General features: G+C 41.3%; 1 protein-coding gene across 2 annotated transcripts; it reads right to left on the reverse strand.

Annotated features, from left to right (window-relative positions):
• On the reverse strand, positions 1–18,605 carry ndufs8a (NADH:ubiquinone oxidoreductase core subunit S8a). Of its 2 annotated transcripts, none has more exons than XM_003452746.4 (8): positions 18,454–18,605; positions 17,834–17,888; positions 16,987–17,052; positions 16,291–16,380; positions 12,795–12,903; positions 5,893–5,956; positions 4,595–4,723; positions 1–664 (listed from the first exon to the last, which is right to left on the reverse strand). In XM_003452746.4, exons 2-8 carry the CDS (start codon positions 17,874–17,876, stop codon positions 533–535), a joined length of 633 nt encoding a protein of 210 aa, XP_003452794.1. In that variant the 5' UTR covers positions 17,877–17,888; positions 18,454–18,605; the 3' UTR covers positions 1–532. The 2 variants fall into 2 exon arrangements, with proteins under 2 accessions (XP_003452794.1, XP_025764035.1); XM_025908250.1 differs by lacking the exon at positions 18,454–18,605 and adding an exon at positions 18,222–18,240.
• Positions 18,606–20,480: the final 1,875 nt, after the last annotated feature.

Raw genomic sequence — 20,480 nt, forward strand, 5'->3', positions numbered from 1 at the left:
TTTCTCCCAGAACGTTCTTTATTTGCTTGAAAGTGGAAGCAGCATGATGAACATACAACTCACTAGATGATAATCCATGCACCCTTACACTGACAGTGAAGATGAAATCAGGATTGCAGTCTTCCCTCGGTGTACATACTCACGCTGTCATAGCTTGACTCAGTCTACATGTTATTAAATTCAATTTCCACACAAAGTATAGTCTTCATTGAATGATAGTATACTAGACCAGGCTGTGACAGCTTTAGACTCCTTACACAAATAACCAGTGGGGTATTGATCGTTCTACAATAAATATCAAATGCTATGATACTGTAAAAGTCAAATACGTCAAAATATAGTCATCATATCAGAGAGGGTTGAAACTCACACCAGAGAATATTTATGCTATGTTTAAAATAAGAATGGACAACAAAACTGAATCTAAACTGCCCATCGATTTCTTCTGGGTTTGAGTCAAAATGTGTGTGGGGCGCAAAAGATGGTTTGTGTATACTGTACGTTTGTACACCTACATGTGTGTGTGTGATGTCTATCGATATAGGTAATCAGCTTGTATGTTGGCAGCAATCTCTGCTTCCCACTTGTCTCCATTGTTGAGGAGCTTTTCCTTGTTGTAGAGCAGTTCTTCATGAGTTTCAGTAGAAAATTCAAAGTTAGGACCCTGAAAAAAAGGAAAAATGGATTACAACAGGTCTTCAAACGCGAGGAGAGGAAGAGAAGAAAACAACAATAAAATGCAGAGAAAAGAGACTCCAAAGAATAAGAATTATGAAAGCACAAACATAAAGAAGAATGAAGATCTTTGCAATAAAAATTACTGCCAACTTTTATTATGACTCTGCCCATATTTCAGCCCTTTTCACCAAGTGTAACTAATTAAATATTCTTTTTTTTCAGCCTGTTTCAACTTTATTTGATAGACACAGTGATGAAAGGACAGGAAAGCAGGGGCAGAGAGAGGGGAAGACCCGGGCCGGCCGCTCCTACCCAATATATTTCTAAAGGTGATATTGACATGAAATTCTCATTAGATGTCAGTAACAACCCATCCAATCTACAAACGCAAAGAATTCAAACCACGGATGTTCATATATTACGTGTAATAATGAAAAAAGTATTGAACACGCTTTACTGAAATTTGTTTAACACTTTGTGCAAAAGCCTTTGTTGGTAATGACAGCTTCAAGGCTCCTCCTGTATGGGGAAACTAATCACATGCCCATTTTTCATATCTTGACGGTTCTGTGGGCCCCTTCTATGAACTCTGAGTTCTTTCCCTAGACTTTCAGTTTGATTCGGGTCATGTGATTGGCTGGGCTATTCTAGCAGCTTTATTTTCTTCCTGTGAAACTGGCTGAGAGTTTCCTCAGCTGTGTGTTTGGGATCATTGTCCTGCTATAGCTTCCACCCTCCGTTCATCTTCATCATTCTGGTAAACGGCATCAGATTTTTATTAAGAATGCCTCTATACATTTTTCGATTTTTTGCATTCATTCAGTACCGTATGCTGAACACAGGCCCACATCATGATGTTCCCATCTCCAAACGTCACTGCGGGTACATTGTTTTTGGGGTGATATGCAGGACTTTTTAACCTCCAAACAGGGTCTGTGTTATGGCATCCAAAGAGTTCAGTTTTGGGCTGTTTTCCCCCCAGTATTTCACAAGCTTGTCTGAATGTTGTTAAGCAAACTTTCAGAATTCTCCATCATCCAACATCACATCAGTATGTTTTGCAACAATAATCTTGTAAAGGTCTTGAGAAAGCTCATTGGTTTGATCCATCGTGAGCGATTTCTTGTGTAAATCCCTGGTGATAAGACACCTTTCTTAGGCCATTAGTTGGGACTGAACCAGCTGACATTATTTGGCCCGAAGCAGCATAATTGCTTTCTAATTACAGTTGGTATCAAGACTTTCTATTGTCTTTCTTCTTGTGTTCAGTATTTTTTCCCTGTGTCATTTCTCATTATTACACATAAATTATGGACAACTAAGGTTTCTTTGTATATGTGGATTGGATGGATTGTTATCGACATCTGATGAGAATTTCATGTCAATAGTACCTTTAGAAATATGTGACGTGCTCAACACTCGTTTTACTTATACATGAAGGAGAGAGAGAGACAGATATATAAAGATATACAGATAATATTTGTGTTTGTTTGAATAGTTCTTAGTTGTAACAATGTTCTTCAGCAATAACTCGTATACCATTGGACAACCTGTTTTTCCCTTTAAATAATGCAGACACCAGTTGACTGATGTGCAGGGTCTATGCTTACTAGTTGGTCTTTCATGGGCACAACCCATATACTTAACTCTGCAGTGGAACCTACAAATGCAATTGTTTACAAATGTGACAAATTTAAGAGGAAATAAACAGGCTTTCCAACCAGACACGATGTATTCCCAAGAAACATTTTTAAATCCTGGAAATAATCAACCAAATTTCCTGGTTTATATGACGTAAATATAAGATAATGTCTCACTACAGGGAGTGCAGAATTATTAGGCAAGTTGCATTTTTGAGGAATAATTTTATTATTGAACAACAACCATGTTCTCAATGAACCCAAAAAACACATTAATACCAAAGCTGAATGTTTTTGGAAGTAGTTTTTAGTTTGTTTTTAGTTTTAGCTATTTTAGGGGGATATCTGTGTGTGCAGGTGACTATTACTGTGCATAATTATTAGGCAACTTAACAAAAAACAAATATATACCCATTTCAATTATTTATTTTTACCAGTGAAACCAATATAACATCTCCACATTCACAAATATACATTTCTGACATTCAAAAACAAAACAAAAACAAATCAGCGACCAATATAGCCACCTTTCTTTGCAAGGACACTCAAAAGCCTGCCATCCATGGATTCTGTCAGTGTTTTGACCTGTTCACCGTCAACATTGCGTGCAGCAGCAACCACAGCCTCCCAGACACTGTTCAGAGAGGTGTACTGTTTTCCCTCCTTGTAAATCTCACATTTGATGATGGACCACAGGTTCTCAATGGGGTTCAGATCAGGTGAACAAGGAGGCCATGTCATGAGTTTTTCTTCTTTTATACCCTTTCTTGCCAGCCACGCTGTGGAGTACTTGGACGCGTGTGATGGAGCATTGTCCTGCATGAAAATCATGTTTTTCTTGAAGGATTCAGACTTCTTCCTGTACCACTGCTTGAAGAAGGTGTCTTCCAGAAACTGGCAGTAGGACTGGGAGTTGAGCTTGACTCCATCCTCAACCCGAAAAGGCCCCACAAGCTCATCTTTGATGATACCAGCCCAAACCAGTACTCCACCTCCACCTTGCTGGCGTCTGAGTCGGACTGGAGCTCTCTGCCCTTTACCAATCCAGCCACGGGCCCATCCATCTGGCCCATCAAGACTCACTCTCATTTCATCAGTCCATAAAACCTTAGAAAAATCAGTCTTGAGATATTTCTTGGCCCAGTCTTGACGTTTCAGCTTGTGTGTCTTGTTCAGTGGTGGTCATCTTTCAGCCTTTCTTACCTTGGCCATGTCTCTGAGTATTGCACACCTTGTGCTTTTGGGCACTCCAGTGATGTTGCAGCTCTGAAATATGGCCAAACTGGTGGCAAGTGGCATCTTGGCAGCTGCACGCTTGACTTTTCTCAGTTCATGGGCAGTTATTTTGCGCCTTGGTTTTTCCACACGCTTCTTGCGACCCTGTTGACTATTTTGAATGAAACGCTTGATTGTTCGATGATCACGCTTCAGAAGCGTTGCAATTTTAAGACTGCTGCATCCCTCTGCAAGATATCTCACTATTTTTGACTTTTCTGAGCCTGTCAAGTCCTTCTTTTGACCCATTTTGCCAAAGGAAAGGAAGTTGCCTAATAATTATGCACACCTGATATAGGGTGTTGATGTCATTAGACCACACCCCTTCTCATTACAGAGATGCACATCACCTAATATGCTTAATTGGTAGTAGGCTTTCGAGCCTATACAGCTTGGAGTAAGACAACATGCATGAAGAGGATGATGTGGACAAAATACTCATTTGCCTAATAATTCTGCACTCCCTATAGACAACAACAGTATGCTAGCTGTCCCATTGCTCGCCACAGTTGTTGGGGGTCTAAATGGACTATCATTATGGGCACCTAATGCCTTGCATTCCCTACAGAGGAAGTTGTATTTTTATTCGTAAAGGACTTTATTAAAAGTGCTCCCTATCAAATGTTTTTGTGCCTGAATGTTTCTGGTAGAGTACAGTTTATTAATTATTTTAAAGACAATGATCACACAATAATATAGATACATCTTGGATTTAACTTCCTAGTAGTTTGAAAAAAGACAAATGATAAAAACATAATTAGTTGAATCTCTGTCTGCAGCACAGCAAACTGCACTTTGTACTGTTTGATTTGGTGATATGGTGATATCGCTGGCCATATTACCCTGAGCTTATACTCGCTAGCGAGCAGAAAAAAATTAATAAATAAATGTTTAAATACCTATGAAATGTGTGATATGAAAATTGCACATACGAACATGCAGTGGGGCTACCCACACTATCCAAGACTGTGCTATGCTGTGGAAAAAGACCTCACACACACCTCTACAATGGCGTCCACAGGACATGCCTCCTGACAGAAACCGCAGTAGATACATTTGGTCATGTCAATGTCGTAGCGAGTTGTCCTCCTGCTGCCATCAGCGCGCGTCTCTGCCTCTATGGTGATGGCCTGGAAAGGAAAATTGTTAGCGATGATATCAACGGCGCTATCTGGTATTTGTACTAATGATGAATACAAACATTCATTCCCCAATATACAGTACTGTGCAAACGTCTTGACCCTCCTATCATTTCTTTTCTTTTCTTTTTTTTGCTTCCAGGGAGCAAGACATTCAAATCAAGGCTCTACTCTGATCGCATCCTTAATGAGTGGTCTTAATGAGTAATAGTTTTCCAGGGTTTCTTTGGACATTAGTTGCTTTTTCAGTCCAGTCCTTGTACTCGGCTAAAATGACTTTCAGAGGTTTTCAAAGGTTTTTTAAGACACTTTTAACACTTTCAAGCAATAAAAAGGCACCTAACTCCTGGGATGAGCCAGTGTTTTGTCTACACATAACAGACAACTTAGCAACGAAACAATTTTAGATTGTATCCTTGCAGCCTGTCACATAAATCTATTATTTAGTCCTATATTTTAAAGACAACAGTTTGAGAGGCATGAAATAGGATTTTTAGAGCAACAAGATGAGTTCTAAGAGCTTTTAACCAAGAACCTGGCATATCTCAGCTAAGTGGGCTAATTTGAGGAAACTGGACAATTGGGGGACAAAAAAAATTAGTGCCAGGTATGTGAAAGTCATATAAAAAAAAAATAGGGGAAAAAAATCCAGCATAGACCTGACACATGACCTGATAGATGCATCTGGCCTCATGGTTCACCTATCTACTGTTCGTCAAAGCCTCAGGAATGTTCTCAGTGGAGGGTGGCATCCAAAGAAGAGCTTTAAATGCCCTCCAAGAAGCCTGGTGAACCATTCCTGAAGACTGCTTAAAGAAAATACACAAAGAGAATTCAGACTGTGTTGAAGAACAAAGCTGCTCCTACCAAATATTGAATTTCGAGCTCATTAGAATTGTATAAATTATGTTTTTGACTTCTCTCTTACATTTCAATTTATGTTTGAACATGTTTGAATAAATCAGTGCACATATTTCCAATTTTCCCAGCAAAATACAAAGAAATGATAGGTGGCTCAAGACTTTTGCACTGTATCATATACATGTTCAGTTATACAGTTGAGGTACTGTGAGGACAGTTATGCTGCAAACATATCTAGAGCCAAAGTTGTTTTTATCTCATTCATATTTGTTCACATAGGTATGACTATTTGTTTATACCTGGGCAGGACAGATTGCTTCACACAGCTTGCAAGCAATGCAACGCTCTTCTCCTGAGGGATACCTGTTGGGACACATTCCAAAAACTAGGTGAGGTTTGATTACTAATGGAATGTTATCTCAGAGCCTCCAATAAAATCTTAGATGTATGGAGTTGTTTTCAGATACTATTCAAAGATGCTAACAGATCAGACAAAAGTTACATTTAAAAAGTTTAGATGTTTTTCTTGCATTGGACATGATCCTTCTTATATAAGAAGTTACTGGTCAATTTGTTAAAGGTATTAGACAGCTATAAGGTAAGAAAACACTTTTAAAAAAAGTTTAAAATCAAAATAACAGCTATACTATATAATCCTCAAGCTATGGGAATAACATAATGAACATTACATCACCTGTTGTGATCTACTGTTTTTTTTGGGGGGGGGCGGTTTATAGTGTGTGCTCCATCCCGAGATTTTACAAGTCTTTTTTTCACATTTTCATTAGTTAATACTCAGACAGTCCTAATCCATCTGTACCAAATAACACTGTGATGTTACCACAATGTGTTAAACACAATGTGATGGTAAGGCAAGACATTGAAAATTTCAGGTTTTTATCTGTAATAGTTCTTGAGATATTGATGTTCAAACATTACTTTCAATTTCAACTAGCAGAAAGCTAAAATTAAGACAATTATTTTATAGTGTATACTCGAACTTTGGATCACACAACTTTTTTGAAAACTGGAGATGGCTGAGGAGAAACTGAATTAGTGCGTGTACAAATATGAGACTTTCCAAGGATGCTGGTTTTCATTTATATTTTAACTAGCCAATTATCAGGAATGTATTTGTCTCAAACCACAGATCCTGTTTCATTTCAGGCTTTTATTGTTAATATCTTATTATATAGTGTTTGCAGCTGATATAGCAGAATACATGCATGGATACGAGCTCATATCTCCATATGAAACAAACACACACACACACACACACACACACACACACACATATACATATATATATACATATATACACATACATACATACATACATACACATATATATATATATACATATATATATACATATATATACATATATATATGTGTGTGTATATACATATGTGTGTGTGTGTGTATATATACACATATATGTAAAGCAGCTGGATAGCGTAGTGGTTAGACTACACGCCTTTGGAGCAGAAGATCGCAAGTTCGATTCCTGCCTGGGGCGTCTGTATCCAGTAAGGGTCCTAAGGCTAGACCCCCTATGCTAAAGTGAGCCTACCGCAGACATGAGCGAGACAGATAAATATGAAGGCATGCCGGCTCGGACGTCGCCCGGATCAACAAGGTCCGCGTCAGGTGTTGAGGAACCAGGGCACCCTGACGACAAGTGGGCTACTGGAACAAGAAGGCATCGGTGGGCAAGAGACGAAAACAGGGCGTTGTTGGAATGCTACTACGCAAGTAACCCTGGCGGAAGGGGTTACATGAATAGGATGAGGGACCTATGGATTCTTCGATACCCAACATCCACAATGACGGCGAAACAACTAGTAGCTCAGTGTTCCAACATTCGAAAGAAGGGACTGCTCTCACAGCTAGAGATTGACGAGGTACAACATAAATGCTACGGCAAGGAGGAGTCAGGACGCCAGGTCAGGGGGGAGATATCATCACCCCCACCCGAGATTGGGTACATAGCCCCAAGTGCGATAGGAGAAGGATCGTTGAGTGCGAGAGGAACTGACCTGAAGGATAGGATCATGGCCAAGCTTGAAACCTGGACCCCCCCTAGCCGGTTACCAAGATTACGTGAAGTACCCTCAGAAGGTCTGCTAGATGATGTTAATGCAGCGCTACGGACGATACCTACAACCACGATTACCGACACTAACAAGCTGATCTACACTACGGCAGCAGTGATCAGTGAGATGCTTGGCTACAAGTTGAACAGCCACAAGGGGCAGTACCCTCCATGGAGAAGGAGGCTAGAGGGCAAGATCAAAGTAGCACGGAGGGAGGTTAGCCAACTAACGGAGTTGCAGAAAGGCGGGACAAAGAAGGTGCATAAGAAATACAGCAAGCTGTCCATACCTGAGGCCTTGGAAACTGCCAAGCAACGACTCACAGCCTTGGCCAGCCGCCTGAGGAGGTACACCAGAGAGATAGAAGGCAGGAGAATAAACCAGCTGTTCTCCACAGAACCAGCAAAGGTGTACTCTCAGTGGCAAGGGAACAATAACAGAACAGCACCACCAAGGCTGGAGACGGAGCAATACTGGAAGAGCATATGGGAGAAGGACGCAACCCATAACGGCAATGCTCAGTGGCTAGTGGATCTGAGGGCAGACCATAGCGACCTCCCTGAACAGGGTCCAGTAACCATCACAGTGGCAGACATCCAAGAAAGGGTCTCCAGTATGAAGAGTTGGACAGCACCAGGGCCCGACATGGTTCACGCCTACTGGCTGAAGAAGCTGACTGCACTCCACGAGCGTCTGGCAGCACAAATGAACCAGCTGCTAGTTAACGAGAGACACCCGGAATGGCTAACCGAAGGTCGGACGGTCCTGATCCCCAAGGACCCCAAGAAGGGACCGGTCCCATCCAACTACCGACCAATAACCTGCCTCAGTACTACATGGAAGCTCCTGTCAGGCATCATATCGGCTAAGATGAACAGGCACATGGGTCAATACATGAGCGGGGCACAGAAAGGGATTGGCAAGAATACCAGAGGCGCAAAACACCAGCTACTGGTAGACAGAACAGTCAGCCGAGACTGCAAGACCAGACTGACCAACCTGTGCACAGCCTGGATTGATTACAAGAAGGCCTATGACTCAATGCCCCACAGCTGGATACTGGAATGCCTAGAATTGTACAAGATCAACAGGACCCTAAGAGCCTTCATCAGGAACTCAATGGGGATGTGGCACACAACACTAGAGGCCAACTCCAAGCCCATAGCACAAGTCACCATCAAGTGCGGGATCTACCAAGGAGATGCTCTGTCCCCACTGCTGTTCTGCATAGGCCTGAACCCCCTCAGTGAGATCATTAACAAGACTGGCTATGGATACCGACTACGGAACGGAGCGGTTGTCAGCCACCTCCTGTACATGGATGACATCAAGCTGTATGCCAAGAGTGAACGAGACATCGATTCACTGATACACACTACCAGGCTATACAGCAATGACATTGGAATGTCATTCGGGCTGGAGAAGTGTAGTCGGATGGTAACAAAGAGAGGGAAGGTAGTCAGAACTGAAGGGATTGAACTACCAGAAGGCAACATTGCAGACATAGAGGACAGTTACAAGTACCTGGGGATCCCACAGGCGAATGGGAACCATGAAGAGGCCGCTAGGAAAGCTGCAACCACCAAGTACCTGCAGAGGGTCAGGCAAGTCCTGAGGAGTCAGCTGAATGGTAAGAACAAGATCCGGGCCATCAACACCTACGCCCTGCTCGTGATCAGGTACCCTGCTGGGGTAATAGGCTGGCCAAAGGAGGAGATAGAAGCCACTGACATCAAGACAAGAAAGCTCCTTACCATGCATGGAGGGTTTCACCCCAAGTCTAGCACCCTGAGGTTGTACGCTAAGCGGAAGGAAGGGGGCCGAGGACTGGTGAGTGTCAGCACCACAGTCCAGGATGAGACAAGAAACATCCACGAATACATCACGAAGATGGCCCCAACTGACAGTGTGCTCAGTGAATACCTCAGGCAGCAGAAACCCAAGAAAGAGGAGGAAGGCGAGGAACCATCATGGAAGGACAGGCCCCTGCACGGTATGTACCACCGGCAGATAGAGGAGGTGGCTGATATCCAGAAATCCTACCAGTGGCTGGACAAAGCTGGACTGAAAGACAGCACAGAGGCACTAATCATGGCAGCACAAGAACAAGCTCTGAGTACAAGATCCATAGAGGCTGGGGTCTATCACACCAGGCAAGACCCCAGGTGCAGGCTGTGTAAAGATGCCCCAGAGACAATCCAGCACATAACAGCAGGGTGCAAGATGCTAGCAGGCAAGGCATACATGGAACGCCATAACCAAGTGGCCGGCATAGTGTACAGGAACATCTGTGCCGAGTATAACCTGGAAGTCCCAAGGTCAAAATGGGAGATGCCCCCAAGGGTGATGGAGAATGACCGAGCTAAGATCCTGTGGGACTTCCAGATGCAGACGGACAAAATGGTGGTGGCTAACCAACCGGACATAGTGGTGGTAGACAAACAGAAGAAGACGGCTGTAGTGATCGATGTAGCGGTTCCGAATGACAGCAATATAAGGAAGAAGGAACACGAGAAGCTGGAGAAATACCAAGGGCTCAGAGAAGAGCTCGAGAGGATGTGGAGGGTGAAGGTAACTGTGGTCCCCGTGGTAATCGGAGGGTATATATATATATATATATATATATATATATATATATATATATATACACATATACACATATACACATATATATATATATATATATATACACACGTATATATGTACACATACATATGTACACGTATCTATCTATCTATATCTATACATATATATGTTAGGGGTGCAACGATACATGTATCTGTATTGAACCGTTCGGTACAGTGTATTGAACAACACAAAATTTTTAATTTATTTGATCAACTTTCCTTTTGACGATGCCGTCTGTGTTGAGGGCTCAGTGGATCTGCGTTCGATTACTCCACCTAGGCTGCATTGTCGAGCGCAGATCCACTGAGCGCCGCCCATATGCATTCACTCAGGTTAGCATGGCAACTGACTCAACGCTACCCGAAATTGAACCTCATCCACCGTCATTCAGATCTGGCGTTTGGAACTATTTTGGTTTTCATGTGAAGTATGACCCTACTTAAGCGCATCATGGACAAAAGTACAGGGTGGGCCATTTATATGGATACACCGTAATAAAATGGGAATGGCTGGTGATATTAAAGTCCTGTTTGTGGCACATTAGTATATGTGAGGGGGCAAACTCCTCAAGATGGGTGGTGACCATGGTGGCCATTTAGAAGTCGGCCATCTTGGATACAACTTTTGTTTTTTCAATAGGAAGAGGGCCATGTGACACATCAAACTTATTGGTAATGTCACAAGAAAAACAATGGTGTGCTTGGTTTCAACGTAACTTTACTCTTTCATGAGTTATTTACAAGTTTCTCTTTGTTCACAGCCATTGACATGTCGAAGAGGTTAACACGTGAGGAGCGGATCGAAATTGTGTTGATATCTGGTGAACGCAGTAACCGGGTCATTGCAGCAGATTTCAATGCAAGACACCCTACGAGACCACCCATCTCCCATGCTACAGTTAGCAAACTGCTTGCTAAGTTTCGTGAAACTGGTTCAGTGTTGGATATGCCAAAATGTGGACGCAAGAAAACTGTCACTAATGAAGAAACATCAGTGGCTGTCCTAGCTTCATTCAGCAAGAGCCCACAGCGTAGCACTCGCCGCATGTCACTGGAGAGTGGCATTAATCGAACATCCCTTCGGCGGATATTAGCTACTCACAAATGGCACCCTTACAAACTCCAGCTACTGCAGCATCTCAACGAGGATGACCCAGATCGGCGCACAGAATTTGCAGAATGGGCAAAACAAACATTGGAACAGGACCCTCAGTTCACGCAGAAGATTTTGTTCAGTGATGAGGCAAACTTTTATGTGAATGGTGAAGTTAACAAACAAGACCACCACTATTGGTCTGACACTAAGCCACACTGGATGGATCCCTCCAAGACTGTTGGAACAACAAGAGTGATGGTTTGGTGTGGTATATGGGGTACAACGATAGTGGGTCCATTCTTCGTCAATGGAAACCTCAAGGCCACTGGATATTTGAAATTGCTACATGATGATGTGTTTCCCTCTTTATGCATTGAAGCTGGCACGTTCCCTGAGTTTTTCCAGCAAAATGGTGCACCACCACATTATGGGTGCCAGGTCCGAGCATTCCTAGATGAACAGTTTCCTGGAAAGTGGATTGGTCGGCGTGGGCCAGTTGAATGGCCCCCAAGGCCTCCCGATCTGACCCCCTTAGACTTTTATCTTTAGGGTCATCTGAAGGCAATTGTCTATGGTGTGAAGATACGAGATGTGCAGCACCTGAAATTACGGATGCTGGATGCCTGTGCTGGCATTTCTCCTGCAGTGTTGCTATCAGTGTGTAAAGAGTGGGAGAAGAGGGTTGCACTGACAATCCAACACAATGGGCAGCACATTGAACACATTTTATAAGTGGTCAGAAACTTGTAAATAACTCATGAAAGAATAAAGTTACGTTGAAACCAAGCACACCATTGTTTTTCTTGTGACATTACCAACAAGTTTGATGTGTCACATGGCCCTCTTCCTATTGAAAAAACAAAAGTTGTATCCAAGATGGCCGACTTCTAAATGGCCACCATGGTCACCACACATCTTGAGGAGTTTGCCCCCTCACATATACTAATGTGCCACAAACAGGACTTTAATATCACCAACCATTCCCATTTTATTACGGTGTATCCATATAAATGGCCCACCCTGTACAACAGTATGTAGGATGTGCCACGCAATGCTCAGTTACATCGGTCAGAAACCAGCGAATATTACTGCACATTTACGCCGACATCACACTAGTGCAAAGACAAGTGGAAGCAGACAAAAACAACAACAAGCACGCGTGCTACAAACTTTACCCAAGTCATTTAGACAGCCGTTAGCACATGATTTTAAGAGGGCAAAAGAGATAGACAGGGCAATTGCTACTTGTATTGCTGTCAACAAAATAGCTTTCATTTGGAAAGAGACAATTCTCTGTAATAAACACTCTTTTGCACAGATGAGTGATTTCTCCATCAGATACATTTTTTTTTTTTTATTATTTTGTTATTATTTTGCCTCACCTGCGCAATGCATGTTCTCCTCTGAAGCGTGGTGACAGTGGTCCTTTTTCAAACGGGTAGTTAATGGTGGCAGGCTCTCTGAACAGGTAGCTCATTGTCATGCCTAGACCTGGCATTACAACAAAACCACATGTTTTCAAATGAGAACACTCAGAATTATTAACACCTCCATGAAAATGTTATGCATCTGTATTAAAAAAGTTCCCCATCTTTTATCTCTCAAGCTTAGGTCCTCTACCAGAGGGGCCTGGGAGCTTGATGGTCGTGCACAGTATCTTTGCTGTTTCTAGGAATGCGCTCTTCTGGACAGAGATCTTGGATGTTGTTCCTGGGATCTGCTGGAGACACTCGCCTAGTTTAGGGGTCACTGCACCAAGTGCTCCAATTACCACTGGGACCACTATTACCTTCACCCTCCACATCTTCTCAAGCTCTTCTCTGAGCCCTTGGTATTTGTCCAGCTTTTTGTGTTCCTTCTTCCTGATGTTGCTATCATTTGGTATCGCCACATCGATCAGTACGGCTGTCTTCCTCTGCTTTCCTACCACTACTACGTCCGGTTGGTTAGCCATCACCAGTTTGTCCGTTTGTATCTGGAAGTCCTACAGGACCACCATTTTGACCTCAGGACTTCCAGGCTACACCCGGCACAGATGTTCCTGTATACTGTGTCGGCCACTTGGTTATGGCGTTCCATGTATGCCCTGCCTGCCAGCATCTTGCACCCTGCTGTTATGTGCTGGATCCCCTCAGTTGTGGCTACCATCCCTCTCTCTGTTACCATCCGACTACACTTCTCCAATCCGAATGACATTCCAATGTCACTGTTGTAAATCTTGGTGGTGTGAATCAGTGAATCGATGTCTCATTCACTCTTGGCAGCTTGTTGTCATCCATGTAAAGAAGGTGGCTGACAATTGCTCCATTCCGTAGTCAGTCAGACGCCACATCTCCATTGCGTTCCTGATGAAGGCTCTTAGGGTCCTGTTGATCTTGTACAGATTGAGGCATTCCAGGATCCACATGTGGGGAATGGAGTCATAGGCCTTCTTGTAGTCAATCCAGGCCAGTGCACAGGTTGGTGAGCCTTGTCTTGCAGTCTCGGGAGACTGCTCTGTCTACCAGCAGCTGCTTTTTCGCTCCTCTGGTATTGGCTGCCAATTATTATATTGAATTATGTTTTAGGTCGGTGACGTGTTGGAAGACAAATTGACGTTCCAGACCCAGTTTTGCTGCTAACTGCTTGAGGTTTTATTTCAAAATCTTTACATATCCTTTCTTCACAATTCCTTCCATTCTGAAAAGATTCCCAGATTCGGACGCACTGAAGCATCCCCACAGCATAATAAGCATCGTCCCTACAATGAAGCACAGTGGGGAAACACTGTGCTTCATTGTGGGGACGATGCTTTTTAGGTTGTATGCCTCTTCCTTCATTTCCAAACAGACCTCTAGTTTTGTCTAATCTGACCAAAGGATGCTTCCAGTTAGGGCTGGGCCATATTATACCGTTCACGGTAATGGTAAGCAACGATAAGAAAATGAAATATCGCGATAGAATATGGGTAAAACGCGCATGCGCAGTGCCTTTGTTTTCATACATACATGGCCGAAAAAGCACGGCGGCAACGGAGAATGAGAAGGGGGAAAGTGGATTGTTGAGTGAAACGGATGAACCAGAATTGGTTTGTAAAAATGGTGCCACTTCAGTGATGTGGATGGTTTGGTGTTTGTCCGTCAGATACACAACAAAGCACTTTTTTTTTTTTGTAGAACATGCAAGCGGGCTGTCGTTATTGCCGTATTTGTCGGACTAAGGTGCTCATAAATATGGGAGTAACCTGGGTCCTAAACTCTGTCCCTTCAGGTCCCAAAGTCAAACGAGCACTGCAGCATCACTGAGAGTTAAAAACTGTCTAAATTCCTTCATCTTTAATAAAACGATCAGCATTGCTGCTTTACCAGGTGTAACTATGAAGTTTAACATCCAGGCATCCATGAAAACAGAATTTATTACATTTAACGGAGTTAGAAGTTAGCAGGAAGTTAGCGGAAGTTAGCTCGCTAGTTTCGCTAGTTACCTAAGCATGATACAGCATGTTTTGACTGAGAGATGTCTGAAAAAATTCAAACGTACAGCTCTGCTATCACTTCCAACATAAATGAAGACAGGAAACTAAACAGCAGTGACGTTTGTAGGGTTACCGAAGTTGGGCTAGCTGGTATATAATGATGTGCTATGTGATCGCTAGCGACACAGCTATATTAGCATAACATAAACAGTGAAGCTGGAGGATGAACGCTAACACTTTTCCACTCAATAAAAGTGGAAACGTGAAGGTTCCCGATGGTTAGGGACAAATGCAATCGCATGGCAGGATGCTGTAAACGGACCAAACTTCAGTCAGGAGAACAACTGAGAAAATCCATCCACAATACGAGGTTACTCATTAATATACTGCAACAACATGGGAATAGAGCAGCTGTGATAGAATACAGCATTAATGAATCAATGGTACAGAAGTGGAGGAAGCAAGAAGAATGAGTTGAATAAAGTTTGATTTATCTGACTGCTTTGTTTCGCTTAATGTGCCTTATAATCCCGTGCACCTTATGGTCCGAAAAATACGTATTTGACTTTTTTATTTGGCACACTGCAGTTTAATGTTGCAAAGCACCTCTTTTTTAACTTCAGTGGATATTATACATGGTTATGCTCAGGATATGTCAGCCCATTTCTACTGGAAATGCCTTTTGGTTAAACTTTCAGCAAGGAATTTGCATTTGCACTGTTAAATTTTTATATAGCTTTAATGCACATAAAAAACAGCTGCTTGTTTAAGTGAAAATAAATGGATGGGGTTTTTTTTGTGCTAGTAAAGTTGTGGAGTTGTATTTTGTCTCGCAGAAATTATATCGTCAGTTATATCGTTATCGCAAATTTTCAAATATATATCGTGATATATATTTTTGGCCATATTGCCCTGCTCTACTTCCAGTATACGTAATTTTTTCCCAGGTTGTCCTTAGCATACTTCAATTTGGCTTGAAGGTGTCTCTTGTGCCAAACTTGAAGGCTTTTTTGTTCTGCAACCTCACAGTCCAATGTTGTGTAGGGTTCTAATGACTATAATTTCCGACTCTGCTAAATTTTGTTGTTTTGGAGTCACTAACTGTTGCCCCTCAGGCAGACGGTGATTGCTCTGTACATTCCACTGATAAGGAACATCCAGATGCACAGAATCAACTTACTGGGATAAAAACATTAAAATATCACGGGGGACTAATGTTATCTTCATCTGTAAGATAACAAATACAAAGAACATTTTCCATGAAATGACAGTAACGCAACCACGTCCACTGGTAAAGGAAAATACAAGTTAAATAAGTATATATTCCACTGTGAATCAACAAAAGCTGAAAACTACTACATTTATAATGTCACACATCAGAAACATCCAATTATTTCTACAGGACAGAAAAACATTCAACTGACCTCTGAAGAGCTCTGTCCATAGCAGTGTTTGTGCTGCTCTGTCTGTGATGGACTTCATGTCAACAGGGATCTCCTGAGCATTCACATACTCTTATGTAGACAAGGAAAAAAAACACACACACACACACGAAACAAAATAATGGTAATATGCCCAATTTACATGAGTGTAAATTGTAAAATATCAATATAATTCATAAATCTTTTTTTTTTCATTTGTCAAATGCAGGCTGTTCTATTCCTCATATACCAATTTGTGGCTTTAGGTATCATATCAAAATTTAAATGACAGGTCAAGCAACTAAAGCTCCTAAAAGTCACCAAAGGCATTTTCAAATGCAATGCAGGCTTGAACTTCTTTTGGACCTGACATGACAGAGGTACCTGTGCAAATGACAAGGTTTATCTCTCAGTGTGTTTGGACTTTAAATGTTCTTTAATCCTGACCCTACTAAAGAAATCCGTGTGATGTCGGCTTTTGCTGAAAGAACACATAAACACATAGAGTATTTCCAGTAGTCCAAGCTTTTCTGAAGCTGAGTACATCATTCTTCAGGATGTAAGAATGTGAGAAAAGCCCAACTAAGGAAAACATCCTGAGCTAAATTCCAGAACGGTCTGAAGTCCATGTGTGAATAAATATATCGTGGTACAGCCTCTGAAAGCCCTTGAATTGAGTTGTGTTGTAGCAGCACTTACTGAATCCGTCCCTTTGTGCAGACACACTGAAGGACCTCGCTAGATTCTGGCTGGCCACAAAAAAACCTGTAGGTAAAAACATTTCAGAAAAGATAAACAGTAAACCTACTACAATGCAGTCAACTTGACACTACAGGAACCAGTCTAGAGTGGAGTAATACAACAGAATTTTCCATCAACACAGAGTATAAATCTTTCACACTTTTAGCTTCTGTCAAGAACAATTTAAAACTCTTGTGATGGTAAATGAACTGTTAATTATATTGCCGTTTTCTATCCTTGCCTTACTACTGAGCACTAAAAGCGCTCTAAACCTGTACTGTTTGAGTTAAATATCAGCATTAAACAACAACTAACTGGCTTTCATTGTCTCTTCATTGTACCTAGCAATAGCCATGGATATCACAGCCTAATCTGCACCAGTCAAATATAGTCCCTTACATTAAATAATACAACACGACTACAAACAAACCAATTTAGTCTACATTCCAATAAAGTGAACAGCCTATTGTTGTCATACAACACTGATTTTGAATAATGAAATGTTTATAAATCACTTTGCTGTTCAAGAAATCTGTTTATGGTAAATACCTAGATGACATCAGCAACACAATAAACTTCAAAACTACAGTTTCCTTATTGAGGTGTTGGACATTACCTGGTACTTCTAAAGCTAAAAAAAACATTTAATGTGTTCATGCTCACTCTCATTCCGTGCTAGGGCTAGGCTGCAACTTTACCGACATCTGTATACATAAATGCATGACAGGGGTGAGAAGTAAAAAAGGATATGTGGCAACAAGGCTCTCTGAACTGTTGAGTGAATAAGGATGTAAGGCCGTCTTACCTGGCCTTGATGCAGAGTAAAGTACACGCAGTGTTGCAGCCATCACGTCTTAAACCTGAAACCAGACATCCAAGTTTATGCATTAAGGTTTAATAGTTGAAAGAGAACAAAACGTGGATAATATTAACAGATAAACGTTCATTTTGATTTTGAAGTTATGGCATATGAAACAATATGCATGCAAACGTTTATTGATCCTGTACTGTTACTTTCTGATATTAAACGTAATGTACAATGCAATAAAGCCTTTCTAGATTATATAACAATATCAAAATTTGGAAATAAAAGTACTTCGGCAACACTCGATAGTGACAGTGACTACTAAAACACACACGCATGACAAATTGACAACCAACTTCCCATCATTTAAAACACAATAAATACTAACAGAGTTTAGGTTTGCCTTCCAAACGGAACGTAAGCGTTTCTTGCTAAGATCACCTGTTTCTTAAACTAAGCTAGCACTGGATAGCAGCTGATTTGGAGCACACATTGTCAAGGACTTTTGCACATTTCGTTTTAGATAAATTGCTGTATCTATATCCCATCCTATATAAACCGAGCATGACACCAAATCAACAATTCACTGTTATAAAAAAACTTGGAAATCGTTTCTCTACCTTTAAGGTTTTTGAAATGACCGAAACGTCGGTACTTGGCCTTCTGAACTACAACAGCGGACGATTTGAAGAACGGACCCGGGATTACAGGAAGTTACACGGGGTGACGTCACGAATACGTTTGCAAAGACGAATTACTGCCCTCATGAGGCGCTAGTGTAGGTGCGCCTGACATTAGTGCTTCAGTTCTTACTGGCAAAAAGAAATTAGGTTCACAATGCCAGACGTCTTATTTGTGAGCGCATCCTGCAGTCAGACAGCGCAGCGGGGCAGTAACGGTAAATGGATGAATGAAATAATGGTAAATGGACCTGTTCTTATATAGCGCTTTTCTAGTCTGAGCACTACACAACTTGCCTCATTCACCCAAGAACTTTTTTATATGCTGTTTCTAAGCGCCTTCTGTCTAAAGCATACGAGCAACATGGGGTTAGTATCTTGCCCAGGAATATTTGGCATGCAGACTGGTTAGGTTAGGTGACCTGCTCTACCACCTAAGCTACAGCCACCCCTGTAATAATGCAGAGTTGTAGTGCTCCAGGGGATTACACTTGGTTGCCGTTATTACCATAATTATCATTACTTTATTTTATTTTTTTTAGAGGAAATAAATTATTTACAGCTTAAGTTTTTGAAATTCAGTTGTTCCTTTGGGAGTACGTCATAAAGCTAATAAAGACAAAGTTTGTGGTAAAAACTATTGTGATAATTAGGTTTAGATTCAGTAATAATGACTTTGGTTAACTTACCTACTGAAAAAAAACATGACAGTTAAGATAAATTAATAGTTATAAAAGTTTTCTATAAGGTGAAGTCATCTGTTTGCTGGGAATCCTGTGAGGTTCTGTGGACTGAGATTTAGATGGAGCAGAGGATTTATCCAGAGCAGCTCGCATGATTACAAACTATTCCACCATAAGACCCTGATCTCTGTGAGTAACAGCTCATCTGTTGAGATGTAGACAAACACCAACATTCAGATGAGCTTCGAATGAACCTTGTGTGACATGTGGTTCTTTACAAAAGAAAAATAATAATAATTCAAGCTAATAATTTTGAGAAAATTTCAAAGGCTACTAAATGAAATGCAGTCTTCTGTCTCCCTCTAGTGGTGGTTAATCAACTCATCACCAAGTGCAAATGTGGGATGGAAAAACAAAAATCAATAACTTTATAAGTAATTTAAACCAGACAGGCAATTTGGAAATCTAAAGCTAACATTTTAATGTCATGTCAGACTAACATGTACCCCATTTTCAAATGCTCAAATGTAATTGAGAGAGATCCAAGCCTGTTCCTATGTGATATCATGAATCATTAAGAAGATCTGGAGACCTGGAGTTAATTCCAAATGCTGAACTTTCACTGAATTCTCAATATAAGATTGTTGCAAGTTAAGGAGTGTATCTCCAACCTCAAAACTCATAATAAACCCGAAAAAACATCTAGTGAAGAACTGCGTTCAGTAAGTCGGTGTATCATTGTCAAGTCTACAGTCAAGGGATACCTTCATGATGAGAAGGGTTTACAGATACAGTTTACAAAGATACTCAAAATAGTGGTTACACAAGGACACGATTTCAGGAAACATCTCAATAAAAGAAAAGAATAGAAAATAATGGGAAATAATTTCTTTGGACTTATGAAAACAACATTAACTTGCTAAGTTCATGAACCGAAGCATACCAAAGCACTGTCTGGAGGCAATGTTGTGGTGTGGATGTATGGGTGCTAATACAACAGGGTCAGTGTTTATTGATGGGGTTGTTGAAAAGCAAACAGTCCCAGTATGTTTTGTAGGACAAAAAGTTTATTATCGTGAATGCCGATTTAATATTCACAGTATTGAGATCCAAATCTATTACTAATGTGAATGCTGATTAAAGATTCACATATTGTCATGTGAATCCAGGTGTGGCAGACAGGGATGGAGCCAGGATTCGACAGACAGAGGTAAACAAACAAAAAAACCCAAAACAACAAATAAGAAATCTCAGATTTATTTAATGCTGGCAAAACGGAGAAAA

Source organism: Oreochromis niloticus, linkage group LG6 (assembly GCF_001858045.2).
Source record: "Oreochromis niloticus isolate F11D_XX linkage group LG6, O_niloticus_UMD_NMBU, whole genome shotgun sequence".
NCBI lineage: Eukaryota > Metazoa > Chordata > Actinopteri > Cichliformes > Cichlidae > Oreochromis > Oreochromis niloticus.

Coding starts and splice junctions, on each gene's coding strand:
- ndufs8a (XM_003452746.4), bottom strand. CDS start 17,876: ATGGCTGCAACACTGCGTGTACTTTACTCTGCATCAAGGCCAG. Junction 16,381..16,986: donor TGCACAAAGGGACGGATTCA/GTAAGTGCTGCT, acceptor TGTCTACATAAG/AGTATGTGAATGCTCAGGAG. Junction 665..4,594: donor CTGTGGACGCCATTGTAGAG/GTGTGTGTGAGG, acceptor CCTTTTTTTCAG/GGTCCTAACTTTGAATTTTC.